Source organism: Pocillopora damicornis, chromosome 13 (genome assembly GCF_964200805.1).
Source record: "Pocillopora damicornis chromosome 13, jaPocDami1.2, whole genome shotgun sequence".
NCBI lineage: Eukaryota > Metazoa > Cnidaria > Anthozoa > Scleractinia > Pocilloporidae > Pocillopora > Pocillopora damicornis.
Window position 1 is genome coordinate 7,896,356 of NC_142682.1, and position 20,926 is coordinate 7,917,281.

At 36.8% G+C, this 20,926-nt stretch overlaps 1 protein-coding gene and 1 long non-coding RNA gene across 6 annotated transcripts; one reads left to right on the forward strand and one right to left on the reverse strand.

Annotated features, from left to right (window-relative positions):
* Positions 1-472: 472 nt before the first annotated feature.
* LOC113684988 (LIM domain only protein 3) lies at positions 473-11,029 on the reverse strand. 4 transcript variants are annotated; one of them, XM_089192326.1, is made up of 4 exons: positions 10,768-11,029; positions 6,273-6,538; positions 5,271-5,499; positions 473-1,112 (listed from the first exon to the last, which is right to left on the reverse strand). In XM_089192326.1, exons 2-4 carry the CDS (start codon positions 6,274-6,276, stop codon positions 881-883), a joined length of 465 nt encoding a protein of 154 aa, XP_089048452.1. In that variant the 5' UTR covers positions 6,277-6,538; positions 10,768-11,029; the 3' UTR covers positions 473-880. The 4 variants fall into 4 exon arrangements, with proteins under 4 accessions (XP_089048452.1, XP_027058223.1, XP_089048451.1 ...); XM_027202422.2 differs by lacking the exon at positions 10,768-11,029 and having other exon boundaries at positions 6,273-6,619; XM_089192325.1 differs by lacking the exon at positions 10,768-11,029 and having other exon boundaries at positions 5,271-5,667; positions 6,273-6,569.
* A 651-nt stretch (positions 11,030-11,680) lies between these two features.
* LOC113684983 (uncharacterized) lies at positions 11,681-20,575 on the forward strand. Of its 2 annotated transcripts, none has more exons than XR_003447520.2 (3): positions 11,681-11,820; positions 18,582-18,793; positions 20,317-20,575. It is a non-coding gene; the product is annotated as an uncharacterized LOC113684983 (long non-coding RNA). The 2 variants fall into 2 exon arrangements; XR_003447519.2 differs by lacking the exon at positions 11,681-11,820 and adding an exon at positions 16,287-16,469.
* Positions 20,576-20,926: the final 351 nt, after the last annotated feature.

The window sequence follows — 20,926 nt, forward strand, 5'->3', positions numbered from 1 at the left end:
TCCTATGATCCCCTGCCCTTAATTGGCTGTCAATTTTCCATAGTCCCCCCCCCCCCTTTATTCTCTTTTGGCGACGACTGATCCCCCTGGAAACCATGTGATCCCCAAAAAGTCTCCAATCCCCCTCCCCCCCGATAAATAATGACTGAACCCAAGTACTCGATTACTGGCTTTATCATTTAAAAAATAAGGAAGGGTTTTAAAAACATTTTACTCATTCAAAACAGTTACTGTATCTCCTCTGCCATCCACAGAGGGTCAGTAACTTAATAAAATGAATCTTCCAGAAGAAACTTTTCGGGTTTTCACTTTCGATTCATTCTTCTACCAAAAATGAAAGGTCCGAAGAACAAGAATGCGTTGTAAGGCTCTATTGTTAAAGGCTCTTTTAGGTTTGTACCTGGGAAATCGATAAATGGAAAGCAAGCAGAGCACAGACTTTCTTCGGGTAAGGAAAATAGTAGACTTCGTGTATAAAAAGTGTTGAAGCAAAATTTTATTTCTCTTTAAAGTAATTGGACTTTTGAATCTTTAAGATAGATTTTTACACAGACAAGCTCTTTCGAGATGCTCTTGATCTTGTTACTACAAAATACAACCTTTCTTTTATCTCCTTCAAAAGCTATCAGTACGAAATATTGCAATAAACAAAAACAATTATTGATCAAAGTAGAAATTTGCTAAAAAGTACAAGGACTAAAACCCACTCATATGATTGTGAACGCATTAATGGATTTCCAATCTTAGTGAGAAAAACGTTTAGGAAGCGAATCAAAAGTCAGACTTGATCCCAGTTTCCCTGTTGTTTCACACGGTGGTCCTGAAATGAGAGAAACAGCTTGAGAGAGGAGTTGACACGAGAAACTGAGATCCCCTTGAGTCACCAAAAGAAAGGAGTCTGATAAAAGTAACCCCTGTCGCCATAATAGTGATCTTGACAGCGGATTGTGTTGTAATAAAGGTAGAACCTGTCTCCAACGCAGAATCTATAACGACACACGTGACAGGCGAAACAGTCCAAGTGATAGACGTGTTCACGAGCCCGCATGACCATTTCTAGCGGTGGAATGATTTTCAAGCATCGAGAGCAAATTCCTGTGGCTCCAAACAACCTAGATAAAAGGCAACAAAAGATATTGTGATAATATTATGATAAGGTAAAACTAGGCAAAGAAGCAGAACTTTCTTTCAAAAATGTGAATTGTTTCACGAACCTCCATCCCTACCCCCCCTCCAAAAAAAAAAAAACAAAACAAAAAAGATAAAGATAGAAAACAACATGGATAAGAATCAATTTCACTTTACAAGCTGCGCGTCCAACGTGGCTTGGAAATATCATTTACTATTTCAGATATTTTACTTTTCAATAAAGTGCTCTCCATGCTCCACCAAAGCGATGAAGGGAAAATCTATTATAGCTCTGCTTAAGGTCAAGGCTGAGCTGTACGATTGTTTTAAAAGAAAAACGGCTAATTGGCATTACAATGCTTGTAACATGTACAGTGGGGATCATTTTATCAGCTGGGAAGGCCTTCGGCTTTGACTTTTTTTCCTTTTGTCCTGTAGTTATCCACATGCGCAGAGCTGAAGTTATCTCCTAGTAGTTGATATCCTTGAAGTCGCTAAAGAACATCTGCCAGATTATTGTTTTAAGTTTCGGGCAATTAGATATTACAACTAAATTTAACATTAAAACAAGATGAATGTCAACCTAGACGACGGCATACCAGCGAGAGAGAATAAGATTTGTCAGCTCTTCTTGTCGTGTTAAAACCTTAGTTTGGTTAGCACAATTGTTTCGTGCATTCAGCTGTCTATTATCGCATTATTCTGCACTTGAAAAGTTTGAAGAGCACTCAGAAAGCTACCATCACTTATTATCTTACGCGTTGTTTTGTTATTTTCTCATTCCTGTCTCTTTCTCTCAGATTTTCAATTTCTTTAGTCTTATTACGGGTCAAAAGTCGTTGCGATGAAACAATAAAACTAATTGTCAATCAAAGCGCCGATGTTAAGAACCGACCGAACCTAACCCGGCTCTGTCTGCTTGAAATAAGATTAAAAAGATTCTAGGATTAACATCTACGAGGAGTTTTCAAGTATTTTGTTTAGTATCAAGCTGTAAATAATTTGTGCGTTGACACTTTAACCGAGTCAAGGCGAAGAAAGAGGGGAACTCTGATTGAGAAAAAAAATCAAATTTTGGCTCACTGCACTATGTTTTTTTTCCAGTTCTGATGAAAGTTGCGGAGTCTCGACCGTCAACATTCCATATAGAACGCGAACTTTCAAGAGATGACCTCAGAAAACACTAATCTCTAACATTTTAGCACAGGGTCACTCAGTATTAGCTATTTTAGCAATCCATTGTACAAACAATTTTTGGGCACTGAAATATGCGACGTGAGCATGGAATTGCAGGAAATAAGAGTGTCTTCATTTGAAATTTTACTGATATGCGTTTCTGTAATCGCTATTATGTGATTTAGGATGTAGTTACGGCGACGCCAAGAAAACCGTCGCCGGAAAATTCCTTTCAATTCCTCTAAGAATTTCGCCTGTAGTTTGATGTTTTAAACGTTTCTGACGCTGCAAGATCTCTCCTCCAGCATTAAATGTGAATTCAGTGATGTTTCACTTTAGTCTCATTGCCGTTACTGTTAGGATAGTCTTTAAGTCCTTAGGAACGGAAGTCGCTTTAATTGTACACTTCAAAACGTAATTAATGAAGTCTTTACTATTTATTCAATAAAACCACGAAATTGCACGATAGCCACGAAATAGTATGAACTTTTGCTGATTGAATTTCCCAAGAACTGAATTTTTATTGAGCACTGCAAAAAGCTTTCTATCACTTCGGCTACCCTCTCAAAATAGGAAGAGCAGATGATATGCAAACTGAAATTGCCTATCAATAGTCTGAACTGGCCTGTGAGATCGATCCAGTCATAAATAGAATAACCTTCTTTATGTCATAAAACCAACGGCTGCCAGATTCTTCAGTTCCTAAATTGTATAAAATATTCTCATGGAATGTAGAAGGAAAAAGGCAACGCCGCCATGGATAAAAAAAGTGACTGATCTGGTTCGTCAGCTTGCTCGGTGAGATGTAGATTGAGAAGAAGATGCAAATTTTGACACAGGGCCTTTTTTATTAGAAGTTACATTAAGTTATTTATATTGTCTGAGCCTCTCAGGAATACTCAGTATAAAAATTCGCGTGAAGCGATCAAGAAACAGTCTCAAGCCGAGAAGTTGTCAAGGCACCGAAACTTACTCAACAACTCATTCTATTTTCTGCATCATCACTTTTAAAGTTCTCAGTTTCAGCCTTGAGTTGTTCAGATTCTAGATAAGATTTTAAAGAATATTCGTTTATGGAAGTACATCTCAAAAGAATAATATTCAAGGAAGAAAATCAAGGAACAAGGAACAAGCATGCCACGGAAAGGAAACAAATTGATCGGTTGCAAATTATACCGCATATGACACCGTCAGATACCCGTTGAAAATAATTCGTTGCTAGCGCGACGCCGCATCATTCAGAACACGAACTATTTTTTTGCGAGTATTTGACATTTTGTTTTTGTGTATGTCATGTTAAACTCGTGAATGTGCGGTTGGAAATCCATGTGGAATGGAAGACCAGACTCAAAACATCATGAAGTTTGAGGTAGGGACTTAGAACGCGATGCCAGAAAACTTTGCTAGAAAACTCGGAAGGGCCTCGAATGGGACTCTTGGTCAGAACAAAACACCTCGTTATACCAGCCATGCACGAACATTTTTTTACGAAAATAATTTATTACATGCTAAATCTTTTGCGCCTTTAAAGTACTTTCTTAACTGTTTTGCAAGTTTATCATAAACTTGATAATCAAACTTTCCTTAGCCGGGCAACGTGCGGCTAGTCACGCGAAAACAAACTGTTCAATGTATTCAGAAACACACAATACAAAAACTAAAGAACATGTTTTTACGATTTTAGTTGCCTTTATTCTTGAATGAAACAAAGAAATGTAGTTACTAGATACATCCTTCAGATGGGGTCGATTTTTCCGTAGGTTGTGGGTTTTTGTTCATCATGTACTCAGTCTCGTCACTGCTCTTCTTTAGATTTTGAGCCTTCTAGTTTCCTTGACATTATATATATTAAGCATTGAACTTTTCAGTAGCTTAACAGAAGTTCATTGGTGGCAGGAAAACCACAGGTTCTGAGTATGTATCAAATCTGGCTGAGTTTTACGAGAACACATATAAAATCAACAATTTTTGGGGGGGATTTTTGTCTACATCAAGGTAATCCAGGACCCATTTTCGTGTTATATACCAATTTTATCACAAAAAATTACTTTAAGTTAAAGAACTATAGCATAAAATATTCCGTGATTGTTTTTGAAACCGCATATCCTCCCACAAGAAACCTCATTTCATATTTCTTCAAATCTTAGAGCTAAAACCATAAATTATTCAGTCCTCTCATCTCTCTGACGAGAGAACACAAATATCGCACTGACGTCGTCGCTAATTTTAAGTGTCTCCGCTAGAGTAAACTTCAAACTTCCCTTGTAAAGGCGTTTTTGGATTCATTACCGTACATTTTCTGTTAAGATCGAACGAAAATAACCCCGATTTTAAACAGAGGGGCAACTGAGTAAGGATTAACGAGCATCTTGACGGATAGTGCCGGATAAAGATGAATTTCATTAATTTATGTTAACAGGTTTTTGGGGTTCTTGAAAGTTGTTTAAACCTCGAAATCTTTTAATCCTGTTAATGTGGAATACAGTTTCGCAACGCGATTTAACCTCCATGCACGGAAATGAAAGATTCCCAAGACAAAACATAATGCCACGATATGTTTCAAGTTTAAATCATGTGTTCGTGGTCAGAGCATAAACATTATGAATTATTGATACCATAATGTAAAATATAAAACGTCATAAGAATATTACTTTCAGGTAAAAATAATGAAAGGGATTGCTGTCGTATTTCTCCTACGGGAAAGAGTTTTGCTACATCGATATTACGCCATTTTTAAACTTCTGATCCTAGCTACAGCGCTAAGTAATATATCTCATCGAAGATGCAACCCTGTTTTCAGTGCCACAATATATTTAACAGTGTCATCCAGTCCGTGCGCTTCAGCATTACAGGAAGTCTTTGAGCTTTACTCGTTTTACTTTCGAACAGATTTGACGAGTTTTCCTTCAGATTCCGGCTTGCAGAATAAATAAAAGAACTGTTGTTATAATAAGAAAACTTCTCACCTGATGTAATCTCGCTTACAAAGTATTTGATCTCCTTTGATGTAAAACTTGAAGCTTAAATCAGACAGTTGAGTATTGCAATACGAACACTTCAAACACTCTTCATGCCAGAACTGGTCTAAAGCTCGCAGCAAAAACTTCCCCTCTATCTTTTTGTTACACTGCGCACAGATTTTCAGTTCCTTAGACTTTTCTTCTTCCACCTTTTCACCATCATTCTCTTTGTCTTCTGCAAGTGAGAAGGCGCTCATCAGAGCACAATTGAAATGTTTATAACGCGCGTGGGCCCACGCGTGTGTGGCTGAGAAGTTCCGCTCACGGCCGAATGAGGATTCAACAGTTCATTATATTCACAGCTGCGGCTCACTTATAATCTGTTGGCTAACAGCTCGTTTACCTGCGGCATATAATTTTGCGCCTTTCTGTTATTATGATATCGCTTTCGCTTCCTTGCTACAATTCTGCGGTTTGACTACTGCAGTGCTGTAAAGAATTGAACAATTTTAAATCTCATAAATTAAAAAGTGAAATAGGCTTGAGCTTCCGTCGTTCATCATAAAGTCTTGAATCCTCTAGAAGCGAGGGGATAAATCGCTTATTACTGAATACATCCGGACATTCTAACGCCTACTGAGAAAATTTAAAGAAAGCTGTTGAAACATTAGTTAGGCACGGGGGCGAAAGAAAAAATTATGGGGTCTGACTCAAGGTTTCAATTTACTGGCTTGTGCGGTTTAATAAACTCTGTTATTGCCAAACACTTAAGCAATGTTTATCTTTATGTCATCAGCGATTCGAATAACTAAGTCTGCAAAGGCTGTCTTTCTTTGAAAAATCTGTGTGTAAAACAAACTTCAAAAGTTTGGTTAAAAAAAGTCAAAAGTGGCAAGGAATACCTTAATTCACAGACTGAATTATTTTGCAAAACGGTCATTGTACATCATAGCCTAAAACTTGGAGTTAGTGAATAAAAAAAGGTTTATCAACCACAAAAAAACTTACCCATCACTACTATTGGTGCGCTATGTTTGGTCGGCAAAACTTTTCAGTGGCACTAGAATACCTCAGTCCAGCTGTTCGGAGAATTTTGAGACGTACACTTGCATTTAAATCGGCTTTGGATATTTCAAGGATCGAGTTTCTTCCAGCAAATTCTCTGCGTTTTAATCATCAAAGGGTCTAATTCCAGAATAGGCTCTCTGAGCGTACTAAGAAATCGCGATAATATTTCTTATGAATCAATCACTGCAAGCTGGATAGAATTATACCTGCGAAAGCCAAAGACAATTTCACAATTCGTAAAAAACACATCAGCGTTGCCTAAATAGATTTTGTATCATTCGATTTTTATCTCTCAGGAAGCGATTTTTTTAAGTTCATGGGAACTTGAGAATTTTTCTTAACCTTAAGAAATATAATCTAACTGTTGCATAGGGGGTACTTTCCGGTAATGAGCTGCAACTTGTCAGTATACTGCAGAATTATGTATTTTTTTAAGGTAATAAAAGCCGATTTCATCGACAACAGGACATAGACCTTTAAAAGATAATTTAAAAACTATACAGTTGTTTCTTTTTGTTTCAAAACTTAATGTTTTGAATGTGAATTTAACGTTTTCTTACCAGCTAATTCCAATCACTCATTTACTTTATTTTTATAGACGCAGTTTTAAAAAATATTATCTACAATTCAGGACTGGTATGAGGGTATAGCGACGATCGACCTGTTCTTTTGATCCACCCAAGTAAAGAATAACCCTAAAAATTTTTACCTCAAAAATATTTTCACTATTCGGCTGAAATTTAAAGTCTTACAGACACTATAAGATATGCATCATGTTAGCCATTTTTTTTTTCTTTGATGCGGGAGATGTAATCGTGAAAAATCAAACGTGGTTGAAAAGGAAATCCGCGTACCAACGGAGCGGAAACAATTGTTGACTTTTCAGATTGTTTTGCTGACAAGAACGTGATCAACTATCTGTTTATTACGTATAACCTGTCTTGTAAAGCCGCGAGGGAATTTCAAGGAATTTTAACCGAAGGAGGAAATAATAACATATAGATGTCGCAAATTTTCCCTCGGGAATATCACGTGTGGAGATTAGGATCAAAATATTAAATTGCTACTTCAATTCTAATTCCCAAAGAAGTGAATTTTTTTTTTACGAGTTAAATTTATGAAAACAACTCCAATTTCATTTCCGTTGCAATTACAAGTCTTTTTAATGGTCTCTACGGCTCTCTACAGTCGTCCATGCAAAGTCTATTCTCATTTCAAGCTAATTTTGTTGAGATAAACCTTTCCATAACTTCTGCATCGTTTTCGTGACTGCTTTCAAGAGATATTTCAGTGTACTTTCAACACTCTCTCGATCTATGTCGATGAAAGAGGCGCTCTTTTGAGGCGAGTCAGGCGAGTAAGTGTTTTTCTAACCTCACCATAGTAACAGGTTTGACAGCTAAGTTAGGACGCGTCCCAGGTGCAAAAGTTCACTTTCTTCTCCTTCTCTCTGATAAAAATCTACTTTTAACGCATTTGGCTGTCAGAAATAAACCAACTGTCACGAAAACTGTCTTGAGGTTTTGTGGTAATGCAAATAGTAGGCATTTTTTAAACTGAGTTTCGGATTTAAGCGCGATCGAAACTAAGCATTTTGTTACCGTCACCTCAAGGTACATGTAAAATTTAAAGTGGGGGAGCATTTAGTATGGACAAACGAACACCACGTGCTTCAAAAAGGAATAGGTAAATATGTAAACAAATAAGAATGATGGAGAAACACACAAACACAAAAGATCAGTTTTATTTAAAAGCTTGCAATGATTTAGAGTGCAAGAGAGTGTGTCAGAGGGTCAGCGATGAACGACGAGGCTTAAAAAACATCGCTACCAAAAGCTAATTCTTCCGTTAATGTAATCACCCTCTTCTTGTTACCATAAGGCTTGGCATTTCTGTTCAGACACTACAATGTGCTAGTTCTTTTCTTGCGCTAAATAATTAAGCTATCCAGCCCTGCTAAACAAAATGACCTGTGGAAGCGACGCAAAACTAAAGCAGAATGGAAGACGTTGTCATCCTAAACTATACCCTAAACAAAAAGCTGCGTAGCAATTCCTTACACACTAGCTAAGTCTATTGATTGATCAAAAAATTGTTTTAGAACTTTAGAAGAAAGCTTTGCAGGATAAAGCATATCTTGTGAGAATTCAAATCCCAAATTCCTCCGCTGTGTCGGTGGAGATGTAAATAAATTGATCGTCTTTGAAAATCGGAATTCTTAAACCTGCGGTTCCAACATTATCTTCCGCACAGTAAACTCTCCCCAATATAAAGGTAAAATCCTTCTTAAGTTGATTTTACCTGTAACAAAAAGTAGAATTGGCTTTCATAAGTGCGTTTGGATCGATCCTTCCTTCGCTAATGGGTGCGCGTAGAGATCCTTCATCTTCATTCGATATATCAGTGATTAATGCTTCTTTTTTTTTAATTCACTCTGAAATCATTTTCAAATACTATTTGATAAATCTGCTTAGCTACGGTCTTGCGGGCAAAATCCCCACACATGACTAAACTCTCATAAAAAATAACCTTTATGTTTTTCAAATACTTTAACTTTCGTAGGGCCTCCACAGGAGTCGATTTTAAGATGTTCCAAAACCACCTGATGGTAACCCAAATATTTGGCACAAATGCGCCCCCAAGAAGACTTCATTAGCACAATTAAGCAAACGCCTGCATCAGGTAAATTTTATGATAGGCTTGGGATCCATCTAATTGTAAAAGAAAGGGATAATTTTAGCTCCTAATTCACAACATCTATTTTTGCTCGGGTAATTTACTTAGTGACTATGACTTCCTGCGTAGCTCAGGGATGTCTCGAGTAAATATAAAGACTTTGTTAATTAACTTAAAATAAAAAGAATATTGCTTTGCCTCCTTTAAAACTTCTTAGCTTTCCTTCATATCTTTACAATTTGAGACAATTGAAAGGCATTTAAGACTGTGAAAAGGATTTTTTCATAAGCGGGACATTTAAAGCCTGTTTCAAAAGGGAGTGGAAAAGACTTGGACTTCCATACAGTCTTCTACAAAAATAGATAAAAATAAAATTATTTTTAACAAGGCAATAACGAAGCATCGGAAAGTTAAGCCGGAAACTGGATCTTCGTATCTTTACTAAGTCTTGTTTGGATAAGAAGAAGCCAAGAAGGCTTGATTCAAGGAAATGCTCGCTCTAATTTCTATTCAAGACTTAGGAAAGCTTAAAGTAGTTATGGCTTCATCATTCCAGTTAAAAAGACTTGAGGGCCTAAACAGCTAATAAACTGAGAATCTAGATGATCTATAGCTAAGTAATGTTGCACAAAACTTATTAGAGATTCCAACTCCGTGGAGTGAATGTAAAAAATGAGAGAATTGATGCACAGCGTGTGGGAATTTATTCTTTGAGATCGTTTCGACAGAAGCAATGCTGAGGTCAAACTTGCCAAATCTAAAATCAATTTTGCATTAAGTTCAGTCCAATCGACGCTGACATGCTGTGCACTGATGTATAGGATATCTTGGTAGCAGACTGAACTAATAATAACGCTCTTGATATGAATTTATGCACTGAAGAGGCTTTCAGCAAAACTGAAAGGCGTAATCTCTAGGATACGTTACAAATGAAGATCTGGAATTCATTAAAGAAGAGCGTCTATCTTTAATTTGGACGGACACAAAAGAACACATTTACCTTTATCTAGTCAGAATCTTTTTGTTGATTATTAAACCTATATGAAAGATGGAATCACAGTTCTCTCAACGTCGGCACTCGTGAACTATGCTGATAATCAAACATTCTCTCGAGGAAAGAAAACCCACTCGTCATTGCATAATGAACAATTTTTGGGACGAAATAAGTGGCTACGTGCATAATGCAATAAAATGCCAATGTCTATATAAAAAAATAAACGATATTGAGTATATTGAGGTATAAAAGTATGCTGAAAGTTTGAAAAGCACGAGAGAAACGGAAGAGTTGCTGAAGGCGCGGCCGAGAGCAACCTGCTTCTGCTCCCCACATATTCAAACTACATTGATACGCACAGCTAAAGCCATGAACCATTTGAGTTATAGCATGGCAGTCAAATTCTGTGCAAGAAAAAAAAATAACTGTTTTTCAGCATTTTTGTCAGGCTCACTTGATAATCGCTTGCTACCCGATAAACTATGAATAACAGATAGGCAAAGATGACCAAGAATTATTTCGAGACCAAAGCTTTTTTCAGAGAACTGCTAAGGGACCCAAAGTTGTTGTTTAGAAGCGAAGTACATATGAATTTCTTTCGCGTACGAGACCTGCGTAGCAGAGTCACTATGCTTGAATCGTTGTTTACTAGACTTCACGACCAGAAAACTGAGTCGTACTGTATTGAAAATTTTAAGATTTTGACATGAAATCTTCCATTGGAAAATACTTCAAGGAAATATCGACACTTTAAAAGATATTTACCGTTCCAAAGACGAGTTCAATCTTTCAAAAGCCTCACTTGAAGTCGGCAAGTTCAGTTTTCATTTTCCAGCCGTTACGCACTATGCGTTTGGAAATCAAAAAACCTTTTAACTCCAGAGCTAATTTCGTCGCCATCAAGAGCTAACCGTCCATTGTTTTCCGAATCGCTTCTTATTAAGCATATTCACTTTCATTTTGAGCTCCAAAGGGTCTATCTCAATCGATATGGGGCGGAAACGCATCTTCAAAGTCTCGAGACTCGCGACTAAACTGTAAGGGAACTTTGCCGAAACGTGCGAGTACCCACGTCATCATATCGACGCAGGTCTTGCCCCCCAAACGATTTTGACCATGATAGCTTAATAATTAGACGGGCCAAACGCGCGCGCTATTTCATAATTCCTGCTAATATCTATTCAGGTTGGAAGTTTGCCAAAAACGTTTCTTTACGCACGAGATAATCTTTTGTTTTCCATATGTTCAGTCGTTTATGTACGAAATAAAAAGACTTTCTAACCCTACTGGAGTCTTTTGAAAATGCATCTATTTGGAAAAGTAATTCGTTTAATTTGCCATGTAAAAAGCGATCAAGCATTAAATTGTGGTTTTAACTCATAGAGATATCGAAATTACATGGAGTTTCAACCCCCTACTAAGTCTGTCTGAGAGTTTATTCAAGTTTCTCTCGGTTTGTGGTATAAGATCTCGAAAACTGTGAACTACTTGAAACGGACGAAAACGAATTTCCTTAACATTACGTATTTTGACTGGTTTCAGATCTAAAGACGAATTAAAAGCGAGTTAATATGCAACAGCTGCTATTTGGAGTTAACGTAATTTATTATACCGTCCGTGAAGGGTGATTCACAAAATTCACACCACCCATTCTTGGCAAACTCTTATTCGTTGCTCTAAAGCACCCCACTAATCTAAATACACATATAAATCAAAACAAGGAAAGATGTTCTTGTAATTTGGGTTTGAGTAAGCCGAAGAGTGGAATGAAAACATTTTACATCGTTGCAAAAATACCAACCTACCAGCGATAAGAAGGTAAAAATTCAAATATAAAAAACGTTTCTTTTTTAAATCTGAAGTAACTTAAAGGAAGTTGAACAGATTGTCTTCGAGTTGCCGAATTCCCAACCTTCCAGGAACACAAATTTTCACAGTTCATTTTTTCTTTTTTGAGAGGAAGCTGAATGATTTGGATACTTAAAAAAACAAACGATAAAACCTTTAAAATCGTTAAAAGAGCCTATTGACATATCTAAAATTTATTACATATCTTCGAAAAAGAGTGGACTATACTTTCTTTACAGAAAAAAAGCGGCAAGTCAATAGATCTGTTGAAAACAGTGTGTTGTTCGTAATATTTCAATACAAAGGTGGTCAACATATTTCACTTTTTCCCACCCCATCTTTGCGTATATTTTGTTGAAATTTAAGAGAAAATGTTGATTTATAGATATTTCAGAGCATGAGTGATCCAATTTTTTTTGGTCACTCAAACCAGTACATTGAAAACGTAGGAAGTTACCTAAAACCAGGGAATTAAAGCCAACTGGTAGCATATTTGAATAATTTCCTCATCCACTGCATGATGAAAATACATCTGCCTTTTATCTTAAAGCACAAATGCACCTGGCGTTCTTTGAATGAATAATGTTGTGCTTATGGTAAAAAAACCTGTGCGATACGACTTACTTTGCTTATCTATGCGATATTATGAAAATGTTTTGGCTTTGCGAACAGAATCTCGAACATTTCATTGAATCAAAATCAAATATCTTGTTAAGCGATATTAAGAACGATGTAGACTAGAAAGAAACACTGAACAGTTCATAACAATTCGCCCAGTCTCCTCTTGGAGTCGACACAAAAGGTTTCAAATTCGTTTGCAATTTAGAATGAAAAATGTCGGAGCTCGCACGACAAATTATTGCATGACATGTCGGGCTGATTTTATTCATGATCAGCCCTCGGCCGGATGCCCAAGTTGTGTATTGAGTTGTAAAATACCGCCTGCTTAAAATCCACAGAAAACAATATTACTAGAATCACTTTTTTTAGGCAAGTTGCACACCTTTATTTATCATACGTCACCTGTGTGGCATCCTGAATCAATTCCAGATATTTTTTGAAACGTCATGGAAATAAAAGGAGAAAGTTGATTGGAGCAAAAACAGAGAATTAACATGAATAGAAAGTTTAGATTAGATGGGATTGCCTTGGTATATCAACACTAATGGCTACCACCAACGACAGACGAAAAGGATTGTAAGACAATGCTCTACTGCCACGCCGACACAAAGACATGCAGGCAAAGACGCATGCATTAGCAACAACAGCAGTGCGCTTAGACCTCAATGTCAATTCCGAGAGGACCAAGGACATTAAGATGGATGTCAAAGAAATTTCCCCTTGTTTTTGCCCTGACATAATCTCCAGCAATGAGCTGCACAGAAAAACCAGCAGTTCTAGAAAGGAAGATGGAGATGGATCACAGGCCGCGTGCTGCGAATGCCACCAGCAGCCCCGCCCACAATCGCCCAACAATGGACTCCCGACAGCCGACGAAAGAGAGGCTACTCCAAGGAAACCTGGAGGAGAACCATAGAAAAAGAAAATAAGGGATGAAGGTTAGACAAGAAGACAGCTTTACCAACTGGCAACCGAGAAAAACCATATGGCGTTCTTTGATCGAGGCTTACGTGCATAGACGCCCGAAGAGGACGAACTAGCTAATTAACCACTAGATGAATTTGGTTCTCCACTATATTAAAATTTTTCCACTTTTTTTTATCACGCCAACACTCTGTGAGGTGCACAGGACAATGCCGTCATCGAGTGAAACTGACAACTGTGCAAAATACGGATAATCTTGCATCGATTCTATCTCGCAACTTCAAAAAGCGCCGGCTTGGTTAACCGAAGGACTTTACCTTTTGTTCTTCATGTTTACAAATATTTTCTCAGGGTTTAGGGTTATGGTTATTAACATCTCAGCCCATCTCAACTATTAGTTGAAATCTATTGGTTGATAAAGATTTTACAACCACAAAACAAAAGGGACTAAAAAAATACATAAAGGTATACTGCAAATAGTATCTGCCTAGAAAATTTGGTTTTGATTTAATGGAAATCTAATTGTATTTTGACTGTTATGCAATTTGATTTTGATCACATCAGCAACTATGTTGCACACTTTATCCAGTCTATCTTTTTTGCATTTTAAAAGTCAATTTGACATTCATGAATTTAAATTTTAAGGAAGGTTCTACTTGGTTTATTACTGAAACTATTAACTGTTTAACCTGTAAGAGTGATTGGCATATAACTTCTCCTACATTATCACCTCCACATCACACATTAAAGAAGGGAATTGATCATCAACTAGAAGGCGCTTGATCGTTAAAAAAGTCTCTTTGTCAGCACTTTTGGAAATTTATGGGGATCATTATGGAATATATAAATACTGTTGGTGAGGTGTAAAGGGTCAGTGAAGTCAGGTTGTGTGTTAATCAGCATGGCTAGAATCTGATGAAGCATAAAGAATCGTGGTTATCATTCAAGAGTTATTTCAGGAACAGACCTCACTTCTATCAATTACCTGCTCAATAACCCACGCTGAAAGTTGGAAGAACAAGAGAAGAGTTTGTGATTCACGACCCGGAGGCGAGTGATTTACAGACTTTTCTCGTGTTCCCCCAACATCCCAGGGGGGTTATTACGCAGGTAAACTGATAGTAAGTGCATTCTAGAACTTTTTTAAAATAAACTTCAATTTTCAATGGTTTTACAGTCGAAAATGGTTTTTTCTTCCATTCTTCTTCAGATTCACACTGTTCGAGATCCTAACATTCTTTGTCAGGTGATTTTCTTTTCTGGTTTTCTAATGAAGAAAAAAGAATGAAGCAAAGAATCAATAGGCTCGTTAATAGGAGGGAAATAATCCGCAGCTTACATAAAACCCTCGTCTTGTATAAGCCGTGGCTTATAAAAATGGGAATGAACCGATGAGTTCACGTCTTATGTAAGTTGCCGCTTGTATATGCCGTGGATAATTTTCCTACATAAATACCTCCAATGATTATCTTCTATCATTCGATCGCGGTTTCATTATCTCGCGCCGTATCTTATCAATAGACTATATATCATCAGTACAGCTGATAAACACTATATATCTGATTCGCCAAGTAAATGTGCCAAGTAATAGTTATGTCTAAACAAGACGGTCCTACCGTTTGCGCAGATATTAGTTTGTTGAATCCATTTGACGATAACTTTTAAAATCTTACAATTAAACTCAGAACATTTTTTTCAATATCTGATAGATAGATATCTCATAGTTTTTTTAACATCGGTCGACAAGATACTTGACAATATGTGGTGAGATATCTCATAATTTTTTCAGCATCAACCTAAAAGGTATTTGGGAGATGGTTATACTGAGCTACATGTTTAATGAAATTGTACAGAAATGATTTAAGCACTGAATCAGCGATTTTTTACAGAGGCAGTAATTTTATTGGCGCCGTATGAACTTTGAGCGCTTATTAATGATAATGTCCTTGAGTCCGACAATAAAATTCTCTTCTGAAATGTTATCATTTGGAGGGAGGAGTTTTTTAGAGATTTTTGTGGTGGAAGGAAAAAATGTAAGATCCCTTGAACCATCTACCGCAAAACATATGGTTAAAGAGAGGACAAATAGAACTGATTGAAAGATTTCGAAATTTCTGACTATATTCCGATCGGACTCAACAATCGATGTTTTATACTCCTATTGTAAACAATCTGAGTTGTACAAAATGAACGATGCCGGTGAGAACTCTTCAATCTACAATATCTAAGAATCTTTGGCGGTTCACTACCTTTTTCTTTACTGAGGTGAAAAAACGGTTATTATGATTTGAGGGTTGTATCCACATTTTTATGTAAAGATATGCATCTGACTAATAACAAATTGTACCGAACGGTTTTCCGAAAGCTGAGGTCTACAATAGTATGTGAGTAACAGGAGACTGAATGACGTCGACGGTTGCATATTTTAGCGACGATAATGTCAGTCTTGTGTCACATAGCGACAGCAGGAAGCGTTTATCTTCTTGTTCTTTTGGAGGAATTTTTTTTGATAAATCATGCCGAAAACGAACTTCCAACCATTCAGGAGTGGGTTGCTGTGAAAGTACGTCAAGTAACAGCGTAAATATTGTAATATTCTTCTCTCTCGGCAAGTCTCCAAATTACCGCTCTCCAATAGAGTCGGTCTATGCAATGGTTACAACAATTAAACGAAGACAAACCCGTGAAAGTACTAGAAAGCTTTTTCATTTATCACTCGATTACGTTGTCGTTAAAGAACTCCTACAAAGCAAGTAAATTAATCATAGATTAGTTTTTAACGCGGTTTGCCGGAGACAAACAGCTTTTATCTTAATTGTGTCAAAAGGAAGCATTGATAGCCCTTGTAACAATACGGAAAGAAATAATAAGCCATTATTGGGTAGCTCTTTATCGCAAAGAGCTTATTAAACGCTCCATATGTACTTAAGATCACAATATATCGTCAAAAATTCGTGGGCGACCTCACAGACGCCTCTAATAGATTTTATTGTATCTGTTCTCAAACAAACCACACTCATTGCAATTAGAACGTGGCCGAGACGAGACGATCCGAAAATCAGAGCAAAACCAAGGTTTGTGTCCTACAGAAATAATTTTTTTCGGTTGGGTCAGCATCGAAGAAATATTTGAGACCTATAGCTACAAATTTAGATCTTACAGTTACGTAATTTGGATTTTCTAAAATTCTTTAAAACTGACTTGAATTCAGTTTATGAAAATTTCGAGAACGTCTCAAAACGTAAGAAATTCTTTCCACGTCTTCTTTTCTCATAAAACACAAGATTTTCTCGTTTACCTTCTATTTTTTCATTTTTTTCCAAAACATAGGGCGAAAAATGCGATTACAAGGCAAAAACGAAGGGCGGTTACTGCTCCTCAGAACTGGTAGAAAAATAGAAAGTTCTGTTATTTATTGGAATTTTCCAGACCAATCAGTTAATCTAGATATGATCTTCAAAGTTATTCATTTCGCTTTGAGCTGCGTCGGGTGGCAAGAGATATAATTCGTTGACGATAGAATAAAAATTGTTCAAGGGGAATGAATTGCCGCCTTTATCAAATTCGAACCTATACCCTTCGTTGAGAGCGAAGGGAGCATCCTCTGGTAATCTTGAATTGTCTTTTCGATTTTGCTCGAATCATTTCAAAATTATGGGAAACTCTCCCAAAAAGGCCTTGTAATTCTTGTTTGATTGAATTGCCCGTCATTTAGGATAAAAAATTACGGAAAGTAGTTCAAGGAAACCAAAGAAGTTCTTAGACAGCTCACTAAACTTTCTTCCCCTGTTGAAATGCGTATGCATCTCAGGATAGCTTCTTTCAATTTTTTGTTGAAAAGACCTCAATCAGCTGATCAGTTGAGCCTAACAATACTCTTCAAGGAAAAAATTTTATATTGAAAAAAATTCACTTTCGTCATTATCGTCGTTTTTCTATTCAAACATTGGAATAAATGCTCTCTATTAGCGATTCTTAAGTTTTTTTTTTCAGCAATTTTTGCGTGGTTACCGATTGGAGAAACAGATGGTTTGGTGTTATGAAAAAATTATAGATCTGATGTTTTCCGAACCTCGAAGCTCGAAAAGGGAAAATTAATAATTTATGGAAACGAGGAAAAAAAACTAAAAGGTAGTTTCTTAACGCATTGGGTGGAAATGTTTTAGCCGCACGTTTCAGTTCCATACTCTACTTTTTTTCGATGTATTTTACAAAAGCTACACTTAACTCGCGAATAACAAGCTTTTGTTTCCAAAGGCAAAACGTAAAGCTACAATCAGATTTGAGTGGGTAATAAAGAAATGAAATTCGAAAAACCGTAAGCGTTTATTTTCGATTACTTATCGGTTACAATTGAATTTAGGGATAGTTTTTTTGGATTTTGTGGATCGTCTTAGAGAGTATTTTATAATATAAAAGAGTTCAGTGCTGCGGATCAACTTACTGTTTCTCTTTCCAATGTCAACAAGACAACACATCAGTAAGAGCTGATACGGAATAAGCCGGCGAAAAGTCATGGAACATAAAAAGATACTCGATAAAAGAAAGTAGTCACAGATTTAAGACGAGGTTCTGTCCACACAAGAGTCTACCTTTCTTTGGAATTGCTTCTTTCTTTTCTTAGTTTTCCCAACTCTCCACACTAATCTGGCCTTCTGATGTCCAAACGAGAAGAAATTTGATGAGGAACCAGTCATTATTTATTTCCTGGGGATAGTGGGTGGGGTTGGGGGGGGAGTCATATATTTCTCAGGGGAATGGAGGGGAGATCAGTCGTCATTTAACAGAATATAGCTGGGGGACTAAAGAGATTGAGTGTTTTGCTCTTAACTCATTCTTCCCCCTTTAGGAACCTGGCCACATAGGCTGAGGTATTCTGATAGAGTTAATCATTCTTATTGCAATGGAGTGTAGATCACATGTATTTAAAGCTAAAATTTGGTTTTTAAGTATTTGCTCCTACCCTTATCCAGTTGAAAGCAAGCATTATGTAATTGTTTCGGTTAATCGTTCGCTCTGAGTTTAAGCGATATTTCTCTGTCAGCTTTTCATTTCCCCGTATTCTTATGTCTTTCTCATACCTGGCTTTTCTTTTTTCTAGCAGGTTAAGATGTGGTTTTTATTACAAAATTCATGACTATTAAAAAGTATCTCGATTATTTATCGCCCACTGATTGTATTTTCAGATGGATAAACAGCTACTCTGGCTTTGTATCCTGGCCTGCCTTCTGTTCCAGGCCTCTTCCATACCCGTCTCGGAGAGCGAAGTTACTCGGGAGCGACGTTCGCCATGTTCATCTGGAGGCTGCAGTTTTCTGAAGAAAGTGAAGTTTTCGAGACGTAAAAGACCAGGAAGACCAGGAAGAAGACGACCTAATCGCTTCAGGGGTTCCAGAGAGTAAGTCACGTTGACGAAACTGACGCGTAATCCGTTAAAAAAAAAATAGTGCTACTTCAGAATCAAAAACCCTTCGGGAGTCTGTCATCACCTTTATACCATTCACCATATACTATGAGGTTCTGGTTGACATTATTTTCTGTTCGCTCAACCCTTTAACTCCTGGAAGAGATTAACTTGTAAATGTTTTGCTTTTAATCCATACATTGTCCAGCAACCTGGTAATGAAAATATTCAAAATTATAAGGTAGAAGTTTTTATCTTGATCCAAAACAAATTCTCATAGCTAATTTACGAGGAAATATGTAGCAGCTGGAGGGGAGAATTAACAATCAGATCTTCAGAGTCAAAGGGTTAAATCAAGTTGCTGGCGGAAAATAACATATTTTGTAAGGGAACGATTGTGGTACAAAAAAAAAGGAAACATTTTATACCATTCAAATAGGATGAAAATTTTTGCCAAAACTAATGGCCAATCGTTAGTCGTTCTTATTCGAATTAATGAAAGTTAGCGAACTGCAGACGTGGTTTGCCACTGGTGAGAATGTGTAGATGCAAGCCTTTGATTGGAACGTTGTGTAAACCTTAACCAAAGCTCTCCTTCACCGAAGGGGATTATGAATAAAAAAAAGAAGAATAGCCAACGAGGGAAATCTGAATTAAGCAGGTCATCAAAGAAATAGCAACAATCCTAGAATGTAGCGTGAAAATTTTGTAAGAGTTATTTCTTGGATTGGTAATTTGTCAAAATTTTTTGGCGATAGTGTTTGTCTCCAATTTATTTGGAAAAAAATCCCTCTGCAAGAAAAGGTTTTTTTAACAGTAGATATTTTTTATGAGGCAAATTGACGTACTGGTTTAACAAATAGACTTTATTTTGCCGTTTAGGGATTCAGTTTTAAGTTACAGATGGCAACAAAAGAATAAAATAGCACACAAAGTGTAGGGGATTGTCACTGACGCCCTTATTACAATTTTTTTTCTTTTTTTATTACAATTAACAGGGAAGTAACGGGGTTGGAGGATTTTGGGGGAATCGCATGGTTTTTTCAGAGGGGGTCGGAGTGGGGATTGGTTGTCTCTTAGAGAGTTTCAAGGAGAGAATTTAGAAAATTGACTGCCAATAAGGGGGTGTCGTTAGAATATTACAGAGCCTTAAGGGGGGTTAAGTAAATTGTATTGTTTCACAACAAATCATCGACGACGTCAAAATGTAATAGAGCAAAAAAATGGCGCACAAGGTACAGCCGAGTGAGTTACTGATGCTCTTACCACAATTTCTGTACAGACCCACTGCACTTAAGAATCAATCGGTTTTATATGATAAAAAAAAATAAATGTTGCTAACAACGACGTCATCTATGTATCTGTCGTACAATAGATCATATGTTATAACCAATCAAAATACGCACCTTATTACGTAAACTGTGATAGATCCTAGGCAACGACCAATCACAGCGCGTGTACTACTTGGCTCATTGTTTAACAGTAAAGTGACGTGTTTTCGTCTGTCCTTTCATCAGGTGGGGATTGCCAGACGATGACTTGACTGATATCATTGGATATAACGACCAGCAGAAATCCATCGATAATTAATTTAGCTTAACAGTTTCAGAATATTCCACTCTCATCTGATAGCACTGTAGAATAGATCTCTGTGTACTAATATCATATTATTCTGTAGCCTAATTTCGCACTGTAAAGCATGAGTTGTTCACTTCTTTTTAAATATAGAAGTCTTCGTTTTATTAGAAGCTGAATAAAAGTTGTATCCTTAATCAAGCTGCTTTGCAATGTTACTTTTAACCGAGAGTAATACCTTGAATTTTGGTCCATATGAGTTAGGTTTGAATTGGTTATAAAAAGACTGATAATTGAAAATGGTTCAGTCTTATTTTTAGTACGAAAGGAATATATATTTGGTTTTTGGATGGTTTCAGATTGGAGAATACATTTGTGCTCAGATATATCTAAACAAGCCGACTGTAGTTAATTTGTTTTTAAAACTATTTCGACTAATTTACATTGTTTCTTAATAATTTTAAAGTCTTCGATCTGTTGAAAACAAATGTAAATATATCTCAAAGTTTTAGAGCTCGATACAGCACGAAAAATTTACTGCATCGCTGAGAT